General features: G+C 42.1%; 1 protein-coding gene across 12 annotated transcripts in view; it reads right to left on the bottom strand.

Moving 5' to 3' along the window:
• CELF2 (CUGBP Elav-like family member 2) overlaps positions 1 to 21,278 on the bottom strand; it is a 375,608-nt gene that overhangs the window by 10,437 nt on the left and 343,893 nt on the right. For 6 of the 12 annotated variants that reach the window (XM_049814458.1, XM_049814466.1, XM_049814453.1 and 3 more), the window contains 3 exons: positions 10,592 to 10,723; positions 3,700 to 3,897; positions 745 to 888 (listed from right to left, as the gene is read on the bottom strand). In XM_049814458.1, coding sequence (XP_049670415.1) covers positions 745 to 888; positions 3,700 to 3,897; positions 10,592 to 10,723 — 474 coding nt within the window. The remainder of the gene's footprint in view (positions 1 to 744; positions 889 to 3,699; positions 3,898 to 10,591; positions 10,724 to 21,278) is intronic. The other 6 variants (XM_049814457.1, XM_049814463.1, XM_049814456.1 and 3 more) reach the window with 3 other exon arrangements.

Here is a 21,278-nt window from a genome sequence, read left to right as displayed (position 1 = left end):
ACCCCACTCCATGAAAGCACTGAACTGGTGCATCTGTGTTATTCAAAAGGCATCAGCCCACTTAATCAACCCTAGAACTTGTTTTATACCAACATATCAACTTCTCCTCTGTTGTGATCTAATTTCCTGGCAGCTCAAAATTGTTGTCTGGGAAACTTGACACCGATCTTGTGAGGCTCCCTTCATTCCTGCCCTAAGGTAAGGGAGATGCTACCTTCCATAATACACTGGAGCCCACCCACAACAGCTGGAGCTGCATACCTAGACATCGCCTGTCTGTAAAGAGTTCTGAACTACATGCACACACCATTCAACCGCTAATTGCAAAATCTTGTACTTAATTCAGAAGAAAGAAATTCCTGTAATGTAGAAGTAATGGGTTAAACATAGAGCATTTTAAAGTGGCTCAGCTATACAATAGAGAATAATTAGGTATCCATAATAAGGCAGTTTAATAGTATACTAAATGACATTCCCCCACATAGGGTGTAATTAGTTTCATGTACTTGACACATTCATGCGAGATGTCAGACTGGAAGATTATTATTGTTTTTTCATATCCAATTTTTAGTTAGAACTAGTTTGTCTGTGCATCTTCCTGCTCATTTGAGGATTAACAGTGCATTATTTTTGGAATGAGATTCCAGTATGACATTTCTCACATTGCTGTTAATTTTCTTTCCTGGCCCCTTTTCAGTACAGTGCATGTAGTTTTTACTATTCGATTTATTAAATTTGACATACCAAAGCACTTGCTCAGATTGGTCTGTTTGTCAATGAAGACTTTAGCAGAGATAACATTTCCAAAAGGCATGAACATCTGCAGAATGTCCTGGTCTCCAAACTCCTGGGGGAGGTGGTAAATAAAGAGGTTTGCCCCTTCTGGACCTTTAGGAAAACAAAACAAAACGAAAGTATGAAAACAGCTATTACAAGTGCTATATTTAATCTATTTTTCCATAATACTTACTGAAGGTGATGGTCAGAAAGCATTTCACTTTCCAACTTTGAAGGAACAAAAGCAAGTGGGTCATCAATGGAACAGAGCTGAAATGCAGCTCTTTAGAGCATCCTATCTTGAAAAATGCTTACTTGATAACTCTACTACAGAAGAAGATAAACTGCAGACTCTTTCTTCAACTTATACAGGTGTCTTTCAGTAGAATTAAGGTTAGAAAAACAGGTACACAATGTACTGCTCTCTCACAATACCCCAAGAACTGCACAAGGAGTCCTCTGCTGCCTCAAACACCTGCATGGGTTTGTCGGTTTAATTCTAGTTGCAAGAACTTACGGAAATGCAATGAGCTGAACTCAGATTTGAGGACCACAGATGTAAACTTTAAGGGCAGGAAACTGGTGGAGATGTGAATTAAAAGGGTAAGACAAAGAAAGCCTTGTGACTTGGAAATCAGGGAAGTCAGAAAGATACTCAGAATTAAATTTGTACTGACTCATTTAAAAATGACAGCTTTTTAAAAAATACAAATTCCCCATAGAAAGCTCTGTCTCCTGGAAGAAACTTTGTAACGTTAAGTCTTTTTAAAAAATTCAAAATAAAGTAGTTGGGTTGAAATTAAAGTGGCTTTAGACAATGTTGAGTTTGCAAAGAAAGGTGCAAACTCAAAGGTGCTTTGAATATTTTTCTTACAGCCAAAATTTGAGATACACATTATTAGTTCTGTTGGTTTAAACACTCATCCAAGCACTAATAGGTCTTTTTTTTTTCCCTAGCTCAATTTCTCCTTTACAATAACATACTGGAAATGAGCCATGGATGCCTGGAAGAACATGATGTGTAATGGAGCCAGACATGGAGCCTTCCCATGCGGACACCAGGAGCATAAGTGGTACACAAAGGGAACAAACACTTCTGGTAAAAACACATCTAGAGTAACCTGTTTAAGTATTGCCTTGCTTAATGGAAGCTAAGTGTGCCTCAGATGTGATGTCCTTGGTTTTCTGGAGAGGAAGAGGAAAGCACGCATCAGATTTATGGAGTACCTTCTGCAACAGAGTCATGAAGCCTCGCCTCTCCCATACACAAGAACCAGGCTGGCTGCATTCTCTCAGCCTGGAGGAAGAGGTTGCAATGTTTGCCCCAAAGGAGATAATAAATGGATTAGGAAAAAAAAAAAAGTTTTTTGGGGTGGGGAAAAAAAAAAAAAAAAAAGAAAAAAATTGGCCACCTGGAACTTATTTCTTCTTACCGCAAGTAAACTATCCTATGCAGAAAATGTATTTTTTAAAATAGTGAGAAAAAACTTTTTAAACAATAGTTTAGAGCATATGCATGAAACAATTCACTGTGCTTCAGCATTTAATATTTATATAGCATTTTTCTCTGGTACTTGTTTATCCTCAACCGCTCCAGACTCTTCACCATTCCATCAGAAATCATGTTAAGAGACAAAACATAGTTGTCAGTATTCAATGATGGAATTTACTCACTTTAACTTAACCCCTCACTAACAGACACAAGACATATAATCAAAAAGACTGTATTTTAAAAGGGACACTGCCAATTCATAATAAAAAGTAAGCCTACACTTGATATGAACATTCATAAGCAGAAAAAAATTAAAATATTTAGAAAAATATCAAACTCTCCTCTGCCTGTATCTGACAATGACACCAAATAAACAATTCCTTTTTGGTGTCAAATAGTCTGTTGTCACTGACCAAAGTGAGCGAAATGAAAGATAAATGCAGAGAACATGAAAAAATGAGGAAAAAAAGTTAATTAAAAAAAAAATCCTTTCATTTTAAATAATCCAAGCTGTTAGCAGCAAATGAAGTGAAGAATTCAGAGAAAATATACATTTTAACTCCAGTGTCCCTATACAATAGCCAGCTGGGGGAATGCCAAATTTGTCTTCCTAGGAAACACTTCCCATAACAGTACAAGATACTATTTTAAAAGAGGATAAAAAAATTCCTCATGAGGATACTACACTAGGTTTATTTCCAAAGCGTAGCCCTGGCAAGAACAGTAGTGACAACATAGATACAACCTTCGAAAGCAGTCAATATTTTCCTGTCCTTCTAGAATTAGCTGGAAATTAGGATGAGAGAAAGCAATGAAAACAGAAACGAACCCCCCAAATGCCTGGGAAGTGTGCAGGGAAACGGAAGAGGGGAAAAGGGTAACCTCATTTTCCTAAACATCTTGTAATTAGTATTCATTTATTCTTAGCAGTAACTTCCTGAGGTTTATTCGCTGTTGGCGCGGGGAGAGGGGGCAATCATTCACTTAGCTGCTTCCCCGCAAGACCCACAATTAAGCAAAGAACCCCTCAAAGCGAAAGCGGATCTTTTCATTAACTCAAAACCTTAAACCTAATCAGATTAACTCCATTATCACAGAAACCGGAAACCGGAAGAGAGAGCGGCACCCATAAAGGGATGATTTTTGTTACCGGTGATGCAGTAGTCGGTAAATGTCTTTATATAAGAAAGGATGGTCGGTAAAGTGTAACTTGAAGGACAGGTGGTTAAAAAATGAGTTACATTAGAGGTTAAAGAGAGTCAACGGGAGAAACTGAAAAAATAAATAAATCAACGATCAAAAAAACAAAACCCAACCCAACGATCGGGCTACTCGAGGTCCTTCGTTAAGGCTCTGCGAAGAAACGAGGCCACGCCACCGCGCTCGCCTGTCCGTCCGTGGTGGTCCGCCTGCCGCCAGCGGGTCCTTACCTTCCTTCTGGCTGCCCGCCGCGCTCTGCTGCTGCAACAAGCTCTGACTGTACAACGTCGGCAGCGCGGCCGCGGCGTACTGCTGGATTCCTGAGTAGGCCTGGGTGAGCGCGTCCATCGTGCCGGCCGTACCGTTCGTCAAGCCTGTTGCGCCGAGTCCTCCGTTCAGGGCCGCCATACCTGAGAGCATTTGAGCAACTTTACAAAAAACCCAACAATAGAGAAAAGAAATTGCACTTGTTCATTAGTGCTTTCCGAAAGTCGTTGGTATTATATGACACTGACGACGACAGCAGGGCATGCAGCTCGGCACTTCACCAAATGGGACTGAAAACAAAGAAACACGACTTTGGCGTCAGGGTCACTTTAGCACAAGGGTTGCACAGTCAAACGGACTCGCATGCAGCCTGCTACTGGCAAGAACTACAGCTCGGTGCTCCCGAAAGCCTCTCTGCCCGCCCTCCTTGACACCCGGGCTTCTGCTGAGGGTGTCTGAAGCTGGGAGAGCGGGACCTATTGGACCTGCGTCCTTGCAAGTTGGCCACTGGAGAAAAGCCGTCTGCGAGGAAACCCACTCTTTCTGACCAAGGTCTTTAGCAACAGGCCACGACCGCCCCGTATCAGAAGTGTTTTGCTTATACGGAGTCAGCGGAGAGCCCCCATTAACAGCATTTTTAAACAACCCTCTGTACAATTATGGGCTTCATCCTGTAGGTTTGTGGTAGGAAGACGGACTGTGCTTCCACCCTCCTTCTCTAGTTACTCCAGTTACTCCAGAAGACATGAGCCGCAGCACACCTAGGGTGACTAAAAGTGCTTCATCCAGACCAGGCATCTTTCATGAAGAAACGAAAGCATTTGGTTCTAGCAAAATCTTTCTTCTCACTGGAAGTAGAGTCACTCAATTTTTTTTTTTTTCTTTAAAGCGATTCTACATCCTGATAAATAACAGATTAATTTAACTGGGATGACTGCCAAAGAGGAAATTTCAGCCTGGATTGCTAGCTGTGCGGAAAATGGCATCCCTCATCCGTGCAAACAGTGCAGTCTGCAAAAGAAGTTTTACTACTCTGACTCAATGGTGGACAAACTCCTGGGCTACAGACTCTCTCCATTGCTTCTATTCCACACTGAAATTAAGAGTGTTAACAATTACTGTTTTCAGAAATTCCAGAAAAAGTGAATTTTCTGTTGGAGCTACAGTCTCTTTGGCAGTTGGAGGAGTGGCAGGGTTCAGAGCCCTGCTCATCGCCCACACCTCCGACTTCTGTCAACCAGAGCGTAAGTGTTCATCAGGGCTGAGGGTTAGGCCATGTTTTCTGCACGACTAGCTATCCCGTGCTCCCCAGTTTTTAGGTGAACAGCTCACAAACAACTTAAAAGGGCTTAATTGGGCCCCTCGAGGTGCAGTAGATCAGTCACCGGAAAAATGGGGCCCCAAGAACCACCAGCAACCACTTCTTAGACATTGACTGTGCAGTGGTTCGGTTGGCAAAGTGACTGGTGAAGAGGTGACTGGTGGAGCCATATTAAGACCCAAAAGCTACGAACATTGAAGAGAAAGAGAGGGCTTAATTTCAGAGCAATAATAAGGGGTGATATGTACATCGGAGAAAAGTGAGGAAATTAAGCAGAGGATGCTTTATAGTGAATTAACAATGAAATCTGTTAGACTGGGAAACAATCTTCAAGGAAAGTGGCATAAACCTTATCACATGAGTAATTTAGAGACAGAAAGAATACTGCAAGGAATTACCCTGCATTGACAGAGGAGGATAAAGATGCTGACCTACTAGTTTTCTTCCATCTCTTATGTAGATTCAAGAAGTGTATTCCTAGGAGTCTCTGATAATCAGGACAATTGCTCAAGTGGCACCTTTCTGGCTCCACCAGAGTCTGTGCCAATTAAGAGAACTGTACTGCATAAATTATACCTTTGGATATTACTATAATTTGTGTGACTAAACACTTGACAGAGATGTGATATTCTTAGCCTTTCCTTAATAAAATGTCTTGCTCTTTGAAGATTTCTCTTTCCCCTCCACCCCACTTCAGAGCATTGCTGTATCCTGATAGGACGTACTGGCTGCCACCACTTTGAACAAAAACCTCAGTCAGAGCGCAAGAGAGCCAGATACTTGTTGTATAATGGTTCCAGTTATAAAATAAAACTTGCAAACCAAGATAGCTTGTGAAGCATCTTATATCTAAAAGACCCAACATTTGGAAAATGAAGATTTAAAAAAAAAAAAAAAAGAAAAATTTGACCCTGACCCTGACCTGCTCTGATGTTTCTGTACTTAGGTTTGTGTCCTTGCTTGCATGGGTGTACACACAGCACTGGTTAAAGTAAAGGCTCTTGATAAAGCAGCTTGTATCTCTCCTTCTATTACAGTGCTGAAGTAACTTGATAATAAAGGAAGCATTAGGATAACATGTTATCTTTCATGAGTCATCATCAGTCATCAAACATTCTTTGTGTTGCAGTGGGCAGCATCCTCCCCCTTCTTTCACCTAGAATCAATAGCCCCTTCCCACCAAATTATTTCAGATTAAAAAACCAGCCAGACAGCCCCAGCTCACCCCACTGCTCCTGGGAAGGGCATGGCTACTGCTACCCCAGCGCACGTGTCCAAAACCACTTCCCTCCTGAGCAAAACAGATCTGTAGAAAGCTCTCGACATTTTTTCTATTCCCCCTTTTTACACTTTTATGAAATCTACAAGGTCCAGCTGCAGTTACACATCTCTGCCATCTCTTTATTATCTCTACTAATGCACCTCAGTCTGATATTGAACTCTGGTCTCTTCCTCACTTCTGTGAAATAACCTTTTGGAGTCTCTCATCTATGGCCTTCTACTTTTTTGAGTTACTCTACATAATACAGAAGTGACAATGCTTGGCAAGTCCAAAGGTCTCTCAAAGTGCTTTCCAAGCACCTTCAAATCTGTCACAAATAGTTTTATCTCCATTTTACAGATGTAAATAAGGGGCAGAAAGGCTAAGTGACTGCCCTGGGTTCACACACAAATATTGCGTCATAGCTCTCCAGTATCCTGAATCCATGGTCTTCTTTCTTAATTGCAAAGAATCTCTTCCTCCCTCTTTATTAATTTTTCCTCATTATTCATAATTCTTTTTGTTAGTTACATTATTTAAATTTACGTGCCCAAAGGAGACAGTCTAATGTTTTGTCATTTAAGGTTTTAGAAGCTTCAAGCACAACTGAGGGAAGAGTGGGTGAATCCCCTCACGTACGTACAACTGTTGCCAAACCCTTGGAGACAGTTAAACTTACCATACTCCACTTTCTTTAATTTTTGAGGCCTCCAGACATCTTTCTACAATGCTTCTCTCTACAATGAGAGCACTATCAGTCTCCACAGACCAGCTTCTTTTTCATGGACCCAGCTAGGATCCAGTAAACAGATAAAAGTCTCCTAGTGAGCTCAGCGTGGAAGACATTCTCCTTGTGATTCTCCCATACAGAGCAGGACATGGCTTCAACAGAAGAGTACCTCTTCCAACACCTCTATGTAAATCAATGCCCAAGCCCAGTGCCACCTTCTGATTAATTTTTGGGTTAAGCTCCGCTTGACTTGTGCTTTGGATCGCTTTTGTTAATTCACCAATTAGAAGCATGTCACTCGATTCCAACTTCTCTGCACAATTACTTCAGGAACCTCCACGACCAATGAATGTTTTTACTGGAGTGCTTATGACCATGGCATAGTGTGAAACACCAGACTCATGGAACGAAAGGTTTCCCTGAAGGCAAACTCCTAGGCAGGTTTGAGTGTGAACGACTGCATCAGACACGGTCACTAGGAAAAGCACTGGCTCGTCATTAGAATGCACAGGGGAGGTTGTTGTAATTCGAACAATGCTTCGCTATCATTAACATCACAAGTACCTGAAATTGATAATCAGTGTCACCCTTTTGAAAGAAACAGTGCCACAATGGTGTGTTGTGTTGTTGTGGGGAAGCAGCTTCCCCTCTTTAGATCTGTCTTATGTATGTATATACATAGACAGACATATTCATATGCATTTTGTAAGTGCTATACACATACAGATACTCTAGGCATGTGCCCTCTCTGTGTCCATAAAAACATCCCTGAAGAAGACTTGGGAAGTCTTCTCTGTTGCCTCTGTTGGTACAAGTCCATGGAAGTAACGGTGGCTTAAAACAAGCTGAAATTGGGTACTAGGTTGTGAATACATCGTTAATACTTCAAATAACACATGCAGATAAGTTTGCACACACGTCACCTCAAAATACTTGCTGAAAAAACATAAACCCTTTGTCTGTAGCCTAGCAAGAAGTGTTAAAAGGAGTGCAACAGAAGTGTTCCCACGCAAAGTCAAGAGCTCATAGGTGATTCATTTGTGCTTGGTCTTGTTGAAGGGGACGCTATCTTGGAGTGCTCTAGCGTGCCTGGGTTCTTAGTACTTGTGGGAGGGAAGGAATGGGATGCCATACTCTGCTCTTGATATTGTGGCTTCTTATGAACCAAGTAAAGCACAATGACTGTTTATCAGGAAAGGACATTTAATGACTTCTTACTTATGACAGGGTAGCTCTTGTACTACGAGAGCTCACAAGAGCAGGTAAGTTAGCTTTTCATGCATGACGTTTTCAGTAGCTTGCTTTAATACTAATGTAATATTAAGAAAGGAAACTAACATCTGCCATTTTGGGACCTAATACTTACTTTTCTTAAGTTGTTCTTGAGTCATATTTACTATGAGGTTGTTTGTGTGAAATACGCATGTCCTTGCCAGAAGCAAGACCTGTTTTACACAAGACCCCATGCAACCACTCAACATTGCTACATGGACATCCATTAGCCCCCTTCCTTCCCAACTCCCAACAATGACAACCAGAGATCACAGAACAAAAAGATTGGGCGAGCAGCCAAGTAACAGTGACAAAAAGGACATCATGCAGAGCATCAGACTGAGCAAGAGATACTGAGGAGGACATCCATTCCTGAGGGTACGTTATGACGGGTCATGACTGGCAATAACCAAATAGATTCCTTGCATTGCGATAGGAAATGCAAGGAGCAACAGCAGCTAAAAAAAAAGGAGGGGGAAAATGCAGCTGGACAAATCTCTTCCATTGCAGGCAAAGGTGAAGTCATCATAGCAGAAACAATAAATTAAAAAAAATAAATCCTTCTTCTTCAGGAAAATCTTGACGAAGGCTAGGAACAAGGAAGAATGTTCTAACAACTACTGGCATCTACTTAGCTGGAGATGCCAGGGTTTGTTTAAGATGTCATAGGATAGATGTGCATGCTCTGGTATTACAGGTGGCTGACTGCATCATTCTCTTATACTTGCCAATTAAAAGCCAAAGACTTGCCTTCATTTTTAAAGTATGTTGTTCTCAAGTCAATTTGATAATTCCTACAGACACTTTAAAAGGACGGCCTCTGTGGCAAACATCTTTCTTATCACTACGTTTGTGAGTGAGGTTTTGTACATTGAGGTGATACACCTGTTGCCAGACTCCCTAAATGAAAAAGCAGCTTCTCCTATAACCTAGATAACTGTTTTGGGTTTGTGTGGTGGGGTTTTGGTAGCGGGGGAGGGGCCTCGGGGGTGGCTCCTGTGAGAAGCTGCTGGAAGCTTCCCCGGCTCCAAGTTGGACCTGCCTCTGGCCAAGGCTGAGCCCATCAGTGATGGTGGTAGTGCCTCTGGGAGAACAGGTTTAAGAAGGGGAACCTGCAGCGAGTGGGAGATTGGGATGTCAGAGGAACCCCTCTGCAGATACCGAGGGCAGTGAGGGAGGTGGGGGAGGAGGAGCGGGGAAAGAGGCTGATGCCCCCGCAGCCCGTGGTGAGACGGCAGGCTGTCCCCCCCGAGCCCACAGAGGGCAGCGGGGGAGCAGATGCCCACCTGCAGCCTGGGGAGAGAGGAGCCCACACCGGAGCAGGGGGATGGATGCCCCCCAGGATGGCCGGGACTCCATGGGAAAGCCCGCGCTGGAGCAGCCTGTGCCTGAAGATCGGTTTATGGGGAGGACCCACGCTGGAGCAGTCTGTGCCTGAAGGACTGCAGCCCATGGGAAGGGACCCACGCTGGAGCAGTTCATGAAGAACTGCAGCCTGTGGGAAGGACTCATGCTGGAGAAGTTCATGGAGAACTGTCTCCCGTGGGAGGGACCCCACAGTGGAGCAGGGGAGGAGTGAGGAGTCCTGCCCCTGAGGAGGAAGGAGCAGCAGAGACAACGTGTGAGGAACTGACCCCAACCCCCATCCCCTGTTCCCCTGCACTGCTGGAAGGGAGGAGGGAGAGAATTCAGGAGTAAAGTTGCACCCAGGAATGAAGGGAGGGGTGGGGGGAAGGTGTTCTAAGGTTTGGTTTTATTTCTCAGTATCCTTGGTTTGATTTGATTGGTAGTAAATTAAATTGATTTTGGTTTTTCCCCAAGTCGAGTCTGTGTTTTGCCCATGACCATAAGTGGTGAGTGATCTCTCCCAGCCCTTGTCTCGACCCACAAGTATTTCTTTACATTTTCTCCTCCTCTTCCCACTGGGGTGGGGGGGAGGAGTGAGTGAGCAGCTTCATGCTGCTTTGTTGCCGGCTGGGCTTAAACCACGACAATAACCCGAATCCCTGGTGACATTTCTTTTACCTTCCATACTCCCTGCAAGAAAAGGAGTCTTTGTGCAGGGACCCAAGGGACTTCACTTTGCAGAGCAAACTATGTGAAACTAAAAGACTCCAGAACTGCATATGTACCATGAATGGAACTAGATCAACTTGACCCCCTTATTTTGTATATTGATTAAAAATAATAATAATATCATCGCTTTACAATTGATAGTTTTTGTGGCATGATTATTGGGGAAGGCTGTCCACCACAGCAATAAATACTCACTGTTTACGGTACCTGCTAGTGCATTAATATTATTCAGTCCAACAGTGGCTCCAGCCAATCCTTGGAGAGTACCCAGAGAAGTCAAAGAATTCATGGCCGCACCAGCTGTGGAATTAGCAGTTGATGCAGCCACTGAAAGGAAAAAAAAAAAGCAAGGCAAAATTAAGGCCATATTTTGCTTCTTTTAATTGATCACAAAACAGTTTACAATAATGCTGAGCACAACAGGGCTACTTGCAAGAAAAAGAAAAAAGAAAATGAGACCAATAGACAAACCTTGTTCAAGATATTAATAGTACGATTGTTCATGGAAAGTGTTGATGAGACTCGAACTGCAACGACTGGATCACAAAATTTAGCATTGTGCTATTGTTCGCAAACATAATACAAAACCAGTAAGTGTGGGACCAGTCACTTTCTCAAAAGTTTGTCAATCAACCTAGCATCCCACGCTAATCGGCTAACCAGGCTATTGAGATTTTGCCACTTTTTAAACTCCATCATTGAAAAAAAATAGAATTACTCATATTAATTTTGTCATAGAACAGCCTTCTGTTCTGGGCCCCAAGTGTTCTAAGAGAAATTTTAATTATTCTAAGTGAGACACCATGCCATTATGGCTCTGCTCTAGGAGACTGTATGAACATCATTTAAAACCTTGAATTTTACAAAAAGAAGAATGACCGGTCAAATACAAAATGTAACCAACTGTCCATTTTATTGCAGGCTTTTAGCTTGTCCTTTGCGCATAACTAGTCACATATATGCACCCCACAAATGATACTATATACATCCCCATAATCTGTGCCAGAGGGGAAGCTGAGGCTCAGGTGGAGAAAAGGTCCTTGCTGCTACAACGCCAAGGGAATGATGAAGGTGGATGAGATGAATCCATCTAAACTACATGCTCAGGAAGAGAAAGAGACTCACTCTGTTGTCATAGGAAAGTAATAAAGCACCTTATAGAGAGCGATCATTTAGGATAGGTTGGATGAACTAGAAATGCATGTCTCTCTCATAGAAGGGCCTTGCATAACCAGTGTAGATTAAACACTTAATTTACAGGCAGGTAAACTTGCACTGGATGAATCACACTCATAAAAGCTGCAGAAGCAATTAGGTTTTTAGCTTGTCTCCTGAGCCCTACTTTAGTGCATCATCATAAAGATTTTCTTTCTTTTGCTTTAAAAAGTTACATTATCTTCTGAAAAGTGAACATTTAAAGCCAGAATTTTGTTGATGATTTACTGGAGGCACACCATGTCTATACCATGCTTTTTTGTTCCTATTCATTACCTAGCTGTGAAATGGTTAAGACCACTTTTATCGTGATGCTCTTCTGAGCTGTCGAACACATCAGATTACTCAGTGAACCCTCAAGAAAGTCTCCACAGTTGGCAGGATCCACTAAGGAAAGTAGGAGGCAACTTTTTGACTTTGTGCATAAACCTTAAAGCTCTAACCTACAACCCCCCCCCATTTACAACCTTAAGACACACCAAAGACGAGCCTTCACACTCATGAGGCCTCAAAGTAAGAAGATACTCTTGGTGTGGGTGAGAAGAGATTTTCAGACTCCCTGAGTCATTCCTTGACCCCACATCCCTAGCATCTGAAATGTTATGAATAATTTTATATATTGCAGATAGAAGCAGCTTTGATTATTCAGTCTTTCTCCACAAAGCAATAAGAAGCCAATAATGTCTTTGATTAAAAAAAAGTAATAAAAAAAAAAGTGAAAAACCACTTTTGTCAGATAATGTGGGCACCAACAGAGAAGAGAGAAAAAAATCAAAGTGAATGAATGTCAGCGAATTCCCTGTGACCCATACTGCTCTGTGTTTCTGCTCATGTTCATTAGCAGATCATTTAAATGAAGTATATAAACCTCAAATCTGAAGGATCCGATTGGTTTTGACTGGGCTGAATTCCCTCCATTTCTGTTTCAGAGGATTATTACCCTCTTCTCTTGAGGAAACACATATATTTAAGAAATGAGAGAAATGGGGGTTAGGAAACTGCCTGAAAATTACATTAAAGCTCTTGGGGGCAAATAACTCCTGTGAATGAGAGCCATACGCTTATGGATTGTCAACACATCTGTTGGAGAAGGCAGAAAAACCTGATTAAATCCTTCTCTCTTGCGCAGCCCACAGAGTGCATTGTGGTGGCTCTTATCATAGCCTTACTGCTCAAACACATGCTCCGGGGATGGTCGGTATCTGGGGCCAACATCATTTTCTTCTTTTATTCATATCAAGGTTCTCTATTCCATCAAACACAGAGCAGGTGCCTCAGTGATTCTCCCATTTGAAGTTGCAATGCAGATTATCTAGTTTGCCTAAATAATGACTTGGCATATAATCAATGTAAAATACTAGTTGGAGCACTGAAGCATCTCAGAAATCAGTGTTTTGTTGTTGCGGCCATTCCTTCTGCTTAGCAGTGATCTGTCTCACAGATCCAGTGGGACAATGCTTTTTCCTCTTTGGCTTATTATTTCTTTGAGGAGAAAGAAACTGAACAAATTGTCTGGTTTCCATCATCTTATTGAACAGGGGGTGAACAGAAATGAAGGGATCGCCTTTTGTTAGGGCACTTGTAAAGGACAGATCCAGCACCTTGCTGCACGAGGTTTCCTGAGATACTCCACACTAGTTATCTCCTTCCCTTTGACTGAGAACTGCATGTATGAAATGAAGATGAAGACAGTGATGAGCTAAAATACTATCATAAAGGGGCCATAAAAGTTCCAAGATATTAAGACAGGTGAAAATTTCTCACAAAATGCTGGATAAAGCCAACAGATGAAGCAATGGTATTCCTTGTCCCCCAAAAACTTAAAGGGAGATGAAACACAAGTTAAAAGGTCCTACAAGACATGTGTGGAGGCTTAGGCCAGCTGAAAGTTTTTACCTCATGTGCTCCCAAAATATGCTGAAATCCATCTAAAGACAAGGACTGTGCTTCTCCTGTCCTTTGCCCTTTTCTAGTTTCTTTCAACTGAAAAATTGTAACATATATTGAGCCAAAGGGAAAAAAGAAAAATCACATGCCTTGTGGTAACAGTAGATGACTGCACTGCTTTGGGGAAACCTGTATAACTCTCTCGTGTAAGCAAAGCTCTTGGGCTCCACAACTGCTCAGAGTAATGGCAAAGAAAGTATAATTCACTGTCGGAATAGCGTTATGCTATATTTATGGTTTCTAGTTGTCCAGATCACAAAAATAGATTGGATACCTACAGAATTTATAAACTGTTTTTTACCAGGTTCCCCTGCCACCAAATAAATTAAAACATTTCACAACTCCCTCTATCCTCCACACCAGAACATTACTGCTCTGAATCAAATCACTTCATAGTGCTGCTTAATAAACAGTAGGCATCTGTCTCCAGGTACTTACACAGCTTGATGTACGGAGCTGTAGTACCACTAGGAATTGCCCTCTTTGTGCTACTGGTGCAGCAGCATTTGGTGCAACAGTGAGGAAAAACAAAACACACAAAAAAAGTGTAAATGACTTGGACTTCTGGTGTCACTCTGTATGGCACACCCTGTATCCACAACATTTGGTGGTTTATTTTTCTCTTTGCACTGGGAATTTTATCCTTGCCTCCTTAAAACCTATATATGTCAAGGACTCAATACATTTCTGGGACAGTATTAAGTGAGTTAGCTAATACTGAAGCTAGGGGGAGAGATTCAGCAGACTGGAGCTGCAGCCTGATGAATGCTAGCTGAATATACAATAGTCGCTGAAGAACAGAGGTGCCTTTTACCAGCTGCACCGATCATTCCCTCACAATGTTAAGCCCTGGATAAACATCAGAACATGAGAGATAAGATTTTGTCTACTCAGAGGAACTTCTTCCTCTCTAACACCAGTCCTTGGAATAAGCTGACAACTTTCTCAAAGAGGCTGTTGCTCAATCAGAGACTATTGGCAGGAGTTACGGGGTTGAATCCTTTGGCTGTTGTTGCAAGAGTTCGGACAAGATGGTCATCATATTCCTCACTGACCTTAAAAATCTGTTAATATGTGAAAATAATATCACAGCATTGGATAAAGAGGTCAGTTTCGACTTGCAAGAGCAAAGAGTTGTCCAGTAACCTGTAGAAAAATCTGCTCTCTTTCCTGCAGGTACACTGCACGCTGGTAACCTCTTGCCTTCTCCATCCAGGCCACATACAGAGACTTTACGGAACACTTCAGCCTTTCCAACCATGAAAGGCGAGAAGATAAAAAATGTTGATTTTACTATTAGAGACCTTAGTGTTTCTTCTTCATTGACCCCTCTATTCCCACATTTCTGTGTCAGTCACACAACCTTCCTCCTCTTTCTCCCAAACTCAATTCCACTTTAATAAACAACCAGAAGACTTCAAATAATACAAAGAATATTATTAAGAAGTTGTGAAATGCAGAAGGGCATGGCTGCAGCCTTTCCCCAACACCCCCCAAACCAATTCCAACCCCAGCCATTTGATCTTAATGTGTTTCCTCCATTTAATTGATGAATCTTTTGCGATCAGCTTCATTATGAATAAAGAGACTTGGCCTTCGGTTAATATATTCTTTAACAGAGCTCTCTTTGATACAGAGAACACATTTTCATTTGGAGTGGCTGCTCTGCACGGTGTAGATATTTGTGTTTAACTAGTAATGTTGCACTCATAGAGATTTTTAAGGCTGGAAGGAGCTGGCATTTTCAACTATTCTCCTCAACACATTTATTTCTGCCTGTAAAAGGTTATAGCACCTTTTAGGTCAGAGATTTTTTTAATAAAAATCTAAACTAGCAATGAGCCATTTCCCTTTTAATTTAAATAATGTTTCAACGCAATTCCTAAAACCTGTGCCAGCCTAGAAAAACAAGCGGTATTAGCATAGAAACTTTTGGCCATTCTTTTGGCTAGCTTATGTCCATAGAGTCATGATGATTTACATCATCTGGATTTACATCAGCTGGAAAACTAGATTCAGGATAACAGCATCTAGGAAAGTCAATGATGTGTAAATATTTCTTTGGCTTTGCTGCGCACAATGTGGATGCGATTAATTTCCCCACCTTTGGCAGCCTCATTGTTAGTTTAAGCCAGTCTAGGCAAAACTGATCTTTTGGACGGTCTCTGAGGTTAAGAGACCTCCAACTCAGACACCCTACTTTTAGATTTCTATCTCAGAATGGGCTGAATTGCCCTTTGGAAGTGTTCCTGTTTCCACTGATGGAGATGGTGAACTCAAAGTAGATGTAGACCATTCAGAGAGGAAATGTGTTGTGGGATGGCATGCAGGGGGAGCTAAACTACCAGATGCTGTTGATGCCTTTCCCAGTTCTTCCTCAAACTTCTTGTGCAGCTCTGAATAAAGCACTCGCTATGCTTTTGCTGCAAGACAAAGCTAACTCTGCTTCTTCCCAGCTGCTGGCTTGTCTCCTAGAAAGCCGTATCTTGGAGGCCCAGGCACATTTTTGTCATGCCTATTTACTTCCTACACCTAAGACCAAGGAGTGCTCTTGATAGGGCTTCTAGGTATCCCGAAGTAAGAAAACCACAGACCTATGTTCATTTGGGCAAATCACAGCCCTTTCATGTCTCAGGGCCAATTTATAAAATGAATCCTCTTCCCCAACAGAGGAGGTCAACTGCAGGGTCCAGAGAGGCTGCCTCTTGACGAAACAAAGTACTAGATAAACACTCCCTCTCGGAGTTGCTCTGAAGAAAATGACCTACTCAAATCATACACGTACCACTATGATTTAGCAGAGAGGTTGTTTGCAGTGTGGCCGACCCCATTCTGTCCTTAATTTATTTTGGTAAATATCTAAGTAATAAAGAACTCCAATGACTTCTCAGGAAAGTCATATACCACAGAAAAATCCAGTCTTTTGGAAACTGCATACTATATATGCTAACTTGGTGCTATTTTATGGGTGGTGATATGCAGTAGGCTATGCACTCTCTCCATTCCTCTTCACCTTGTCCTGTTCCCTTCCTCCTCTTCCAACATTGGCATACTCTCTGGAAATGATACACAGTCACACTGCAGGCCTGGGATTAAGGTATTAAGAACATGAAAGAGGCATTTCAAAGACTTTAAGTAAAGTTTCTTTTTGGAAGCATTATTTTGGTTCTTGGGCAGGACTAAAGGAGTGAATGGGCAAAGAAAAGCAAGGGCAGCTTGAGCTTTTTGCCTGCACAGAGGGTTGCTGTAGACCTTCACCCACCCCATCCATGTGAAGAGCAGCTCATGTTTCTGGAGCAGAACCAGCTTTCTGGCGCTGCAGGGCTTCAGGGCAGCTCCAAGACCAGCTTAACTACGCTGGGGCTTTCCACGTAGAGATTCACAACGGTAACTGTGTCAGCCCTGCTGACAGCTTTCCTTTAGGCAGCTCTCGGTTACACTCCACAATTGCCTGTCACTACCCAACGCACGGCACAACAGGAAGCTCAGCGTTTACTTTGATATCAGCTACCTGCTTATCACCGCTTGGCTGTGAACCACAACTTTGTTCTTGTTGTTTTACTTAATGGAGGGTTTAAATAACTTGGTGTTCAAAGTACTTATTTTGCTCTGGTTAAGACGATATAGCAGTGCACCAGGGATCAATATTACCCACAAATTTAAGGTCTGGTATCTCTATAACTTCAAGCATGAGAAGTTGCAGAGAAAACGTGCTCTTTTGGGAAAGACTCCTGTCAAATCTGTATTGGCAGTTGTCTGAGTTCAGAATCCTCTTTCTTGTACTGAATTTGGGTGTATTTCTGATTTTCTGCTGCCTTCCTGAGCTCACTGACTCCAAGGGCTAGATAAAATAGATCTCACTTAAACTGCTCCTGATTAAATGGCTGCCATTCAGAGGGACGCAGAGTTGACCAACAGGAACCTTATGAAATTTAACAAGGACAGATGCAGAGTCCTGAACCTGGGAAGGAATAATTCCTTTCAGTAACCCAGGCTGGGGATGGATGGGCTGAGGAGAAGTTCTGCTGCAAAGGACCCGGGGAGGGGAGGGTGTCCTGGTGGGATGTGACCATGAGCCAGCAGCATGCCTTAGCAGCAAGGAAAGCCAACAGCATCCTGGGCTGTTGGAACAGAAGAGCTAGGAGACCTAGGTGCTGTTTCCTCTTTACTCAGCCCTTGTTACATCACATCTAAATACTACATCCAGATTTGGGCTCCTCATTGCAAGGAAAACATTGGTCGGTTGGAGGGAGTTCAGTGGAAGGCCAGTAAGATGGTCAGGGGCTTGAGCACTCATCCTTTAACAAGTTGGGCTTGTTCGGGCTGGAGAAGGTATGGCTTCAGGTGGATGTAAAGCAGCCTCCCAGTACTTATGAGGAGGTCATCAGCTAGACAGAGCAGTAGTGCATGGTGGAAGGTGAGAGGTAAATTGAAACAAGAGAGGTTCAGTCCAGATATAAGTAAAAATATTTGTACCGTGAGGATTGTCAAGCACTGGAACGGTTTACCCAGATCGCCCAGTCTGTGTCCTTGGAGGTTTTCAAGACTCGACTGGATTAAGCCCCGAGCAACCTGATCTCACGTCACACCTGACCCTGCATTGAGCAGGGTCTTGGACTACAGATCTCCTGAGGGACCTTCCAACCTCGATTATTCTATGAACCTATGAAAATTAGAACAGTGTAGCAGAAAAGTAGAAAAAGTCAGATAACACTGAGGCAGAATGAAAGAAAGCTGAAGAATGAAGATGTGTTGGCAGAAAACTGAACTGGCTTCTGTTCTTGGGTCTGTTTACAGGAATAGAGGTTGACAGCTAATATGCCACTTAACTCTTGGCTGTGCTTCTGATTCCAGGCTGCCACAACTACTTTGTGTGGGCTAGATTTCCAGGGCTAGATCTACATCTAACAAAAGGAGGTCCTGACCTTGGATGATTCCTTGAGATTTTAGATTCCTCTTAGTTTTCTTTAGATTTAGCAATGTGCAACAGAAAATAAAATCATAGTAGAAACACGGAGAGAGATGATATAAAGAAATTATGCAAAAAGAGTAAATGCAGCAACAAAAGAAGATCAAAATTATTTTAATACTTCTAACACCTCCCCAGTCAGTGACATAGAAAAAACATTTATAAGAGTTGGGGACAAAAGGAAAAGAAATATTAAACCCAAAGCAGAAATCTCTAATTTTAGCAAGTTGAATTTAAAATCTTTGTTTACTACCCAAAATCTCTTGGGTAAACGGAATATTCCTTTGTCCCTTTGTTAGTATAAGAGGGATAATAAAGCTAAGAGACAACACGGGATTTAAGGATAATCAGATTAAGGCTGTGTTCTCTTTTTTCTTTCTAATCTTTAGTTGCAAAAACCAACAATGTTTGGAATGATGTCTTGCAAACTTTATCTAAACAAGATGAACACCTGCTGGCCTGAGTGAAGGACTAAAGATATTGGACAAAGTTCAGTTGTGTTGGAAAAAGTCTATGCAAACTTCCAACTTTGGTCTGGTTTACAACGTGTTATTTTGGTTGTGGTACTCTCTTAAACAGAGAAGAATGGCACCCAAATGTAGGAGGTTCTTATGTAGTGGGGAATCTGGACCACTGATTCGGTGTTATGTGGGATTGTGGCCAGATGTGATCTTACATGTTTAAGGTCAATTGATTAAGGTGTATTCTCTTTATGTAGCACTAACAACAACTGGTTGTTTTAAAGAGATGGAGGCCAAAACTCTTTCTCCTAAAAGTGCGAATGAAATGACTCTAATGGAAAAGAGGAGCAATTCAAGTATAGTAATGATGGAGCTTATGAAATGAGGATTATAAACATGGGCATGGGGGAGAAGTGGGTAAGTCAATCACACCGCCCATGTGACATGGCTCTCAGGAATCTGCAGTTGCGTTTCTGTCTGAAATGAGCACACTCTACGGGCTCTGACTGCATAAGGAACATTTTAAAGGGGAAGAATAATTAAGCGATGACAGAGGCATCATCATTATTAGATAATCACAACCCAGGGGCATTAACAAACATTGAGTGCCTCTAATCCCATGGGTTCTAATTATTCTGTGATAATAACCACACCTCCAAGTTTTAATTTATTCTTGTGGAGAATCTGGGGTGGGGGGGGGAGGTGGGGGAAAGGGGGGCATTTTAATATTTTTGCTGAAAGAAGATGCAGTTGGCCTTTCAAAAGGGCTCATCAGTATTCTAATCTAACTAGCATGTGTGATTGGCATTAAATTGTCTGCCCTTTACGGTGATCTCCAGCCAATCTGAGTATTCACCCTGGCACAAAACGATGGTCTCCCAGTTGCTAACATAGCACCAGCATACACTGGTTCTGTTTCTTGGGGCAATTTTTGGCAAAGGAGAGGTAGATTTTCCTGGTCTGGTGCCGTTAATTCTCTATAAGGTCCTCTAACAAACACATTGCCATTGGTGTGGAGAGAGAAGTGAAAACTTGCTCATTTTCTGATATCTTGGAAGTGCTGTCTGACATGTCAAAAAGGAAGATTCTAGTAAGTTTAAGTGCTCTGCTTGTGCTTGGATAGAATAAAATAAAAGTGACAGACGCACTCCAGGGAAAGAGCACCAGAAAAGCAAGAGAGCAAGAAAGAGTCAGGGGGAAAGAAGAATGACAATATAGAAAGACATACACTAATATCACAGCCTTTGTCAAATAAGACAGTGTCCCTCTACTTCTTCATTACTCACAGGTGAACAATTCCTGTCGAAGATTGTCCATATCTTCTGGGTACAGGAAAAGAGAAGCACCGGTGAGGAAAGGAGGAAGGGAAAGCTGCATCCACTCAACATCTGGTTGCTTCTGTGTGTCTGTGTGCATGCATGTGCAAATGAGACTAAGCAAGACAGAGGGGGAGAGGGAGAGAAGGAAGGGAGTCTTTCCCCATGGTGATCCTTTTGGCTGAAGCTGGCTTTCTGAAAACAGTTTTATATTTTACAAAGTCCTTTGAGTACTTTCACTTATACCAGGAAAAAAAGAAAACAGAGAGGTGAACCAGTTCATTCAAATTCTTGGCAAATTCAGAAGAAGCCAAGGGCTTCAAGAACTGGAGACTAACTTTAGACTCATAAATCCATACTCTTCAGTAGTGCATGGGTCTTTGAGAGCTAAGCAAGCCCTGTGAACATGGGACAAGTGAAAATCAGGGTCACTTATCTTAATCGCTTATATCATTTATGTTAAAGCCTAGCTTGACATTTCTGATTGTCTTGAAATTACAGTGTCTATACCAAGGACATTCTGCAGCAGTGCAAAGAAGGAGGAGAAAACAGAGCACACAAAGGTACTATAAGTATGGCAGACAAACCTAACAGCTGGTTATTTTTGTCGTTTTCTAGGTCTTCTGTACTGTAAGTTTCCTCCAAACCTATCTATCTAACAGAAGGTATTTTAGGAAACAAGCATTTATTGATTGGGCATATCTTTGTGAATCTAGGCTATTGTGCTTAAGGGTACATTTTCCTGTGAGATTATGAAGCTGGAGAGAGAGAGTAAAAAGCAAGTTAATATTCCGGGCCAATTCCACACCGATGCTTCTCTTTTGTTGAAATGTATTGCTCAGTGAAGACCATCCACCTCCAGTGTAAACTACAAGTCATATGTCCTATTTCAGCACTGTGCCTGCAACACATTGTGCATTCTCCCCAGCAGACCACAACTATAAATTGCTTTAGGTTTTGGGTGGGAAGTACTT

Source organism: Accipiter gentilis, chromosome 11 (genome assembly GCF_929443795.1).
Source record: "Accipiter gentilis chromosome 11, bAccGen1.1, whole genome shotgun sequence".
NCBI lineage: Eukaryota > Metazoa > Chordata > Aves > Accipitriformes > Accipitridae > Astur > Astur gentilis.
Note: the sequence above shows the minus strand (reverse complement) of the source record. Positions and strands in the feature narration are given on the sequence as shown.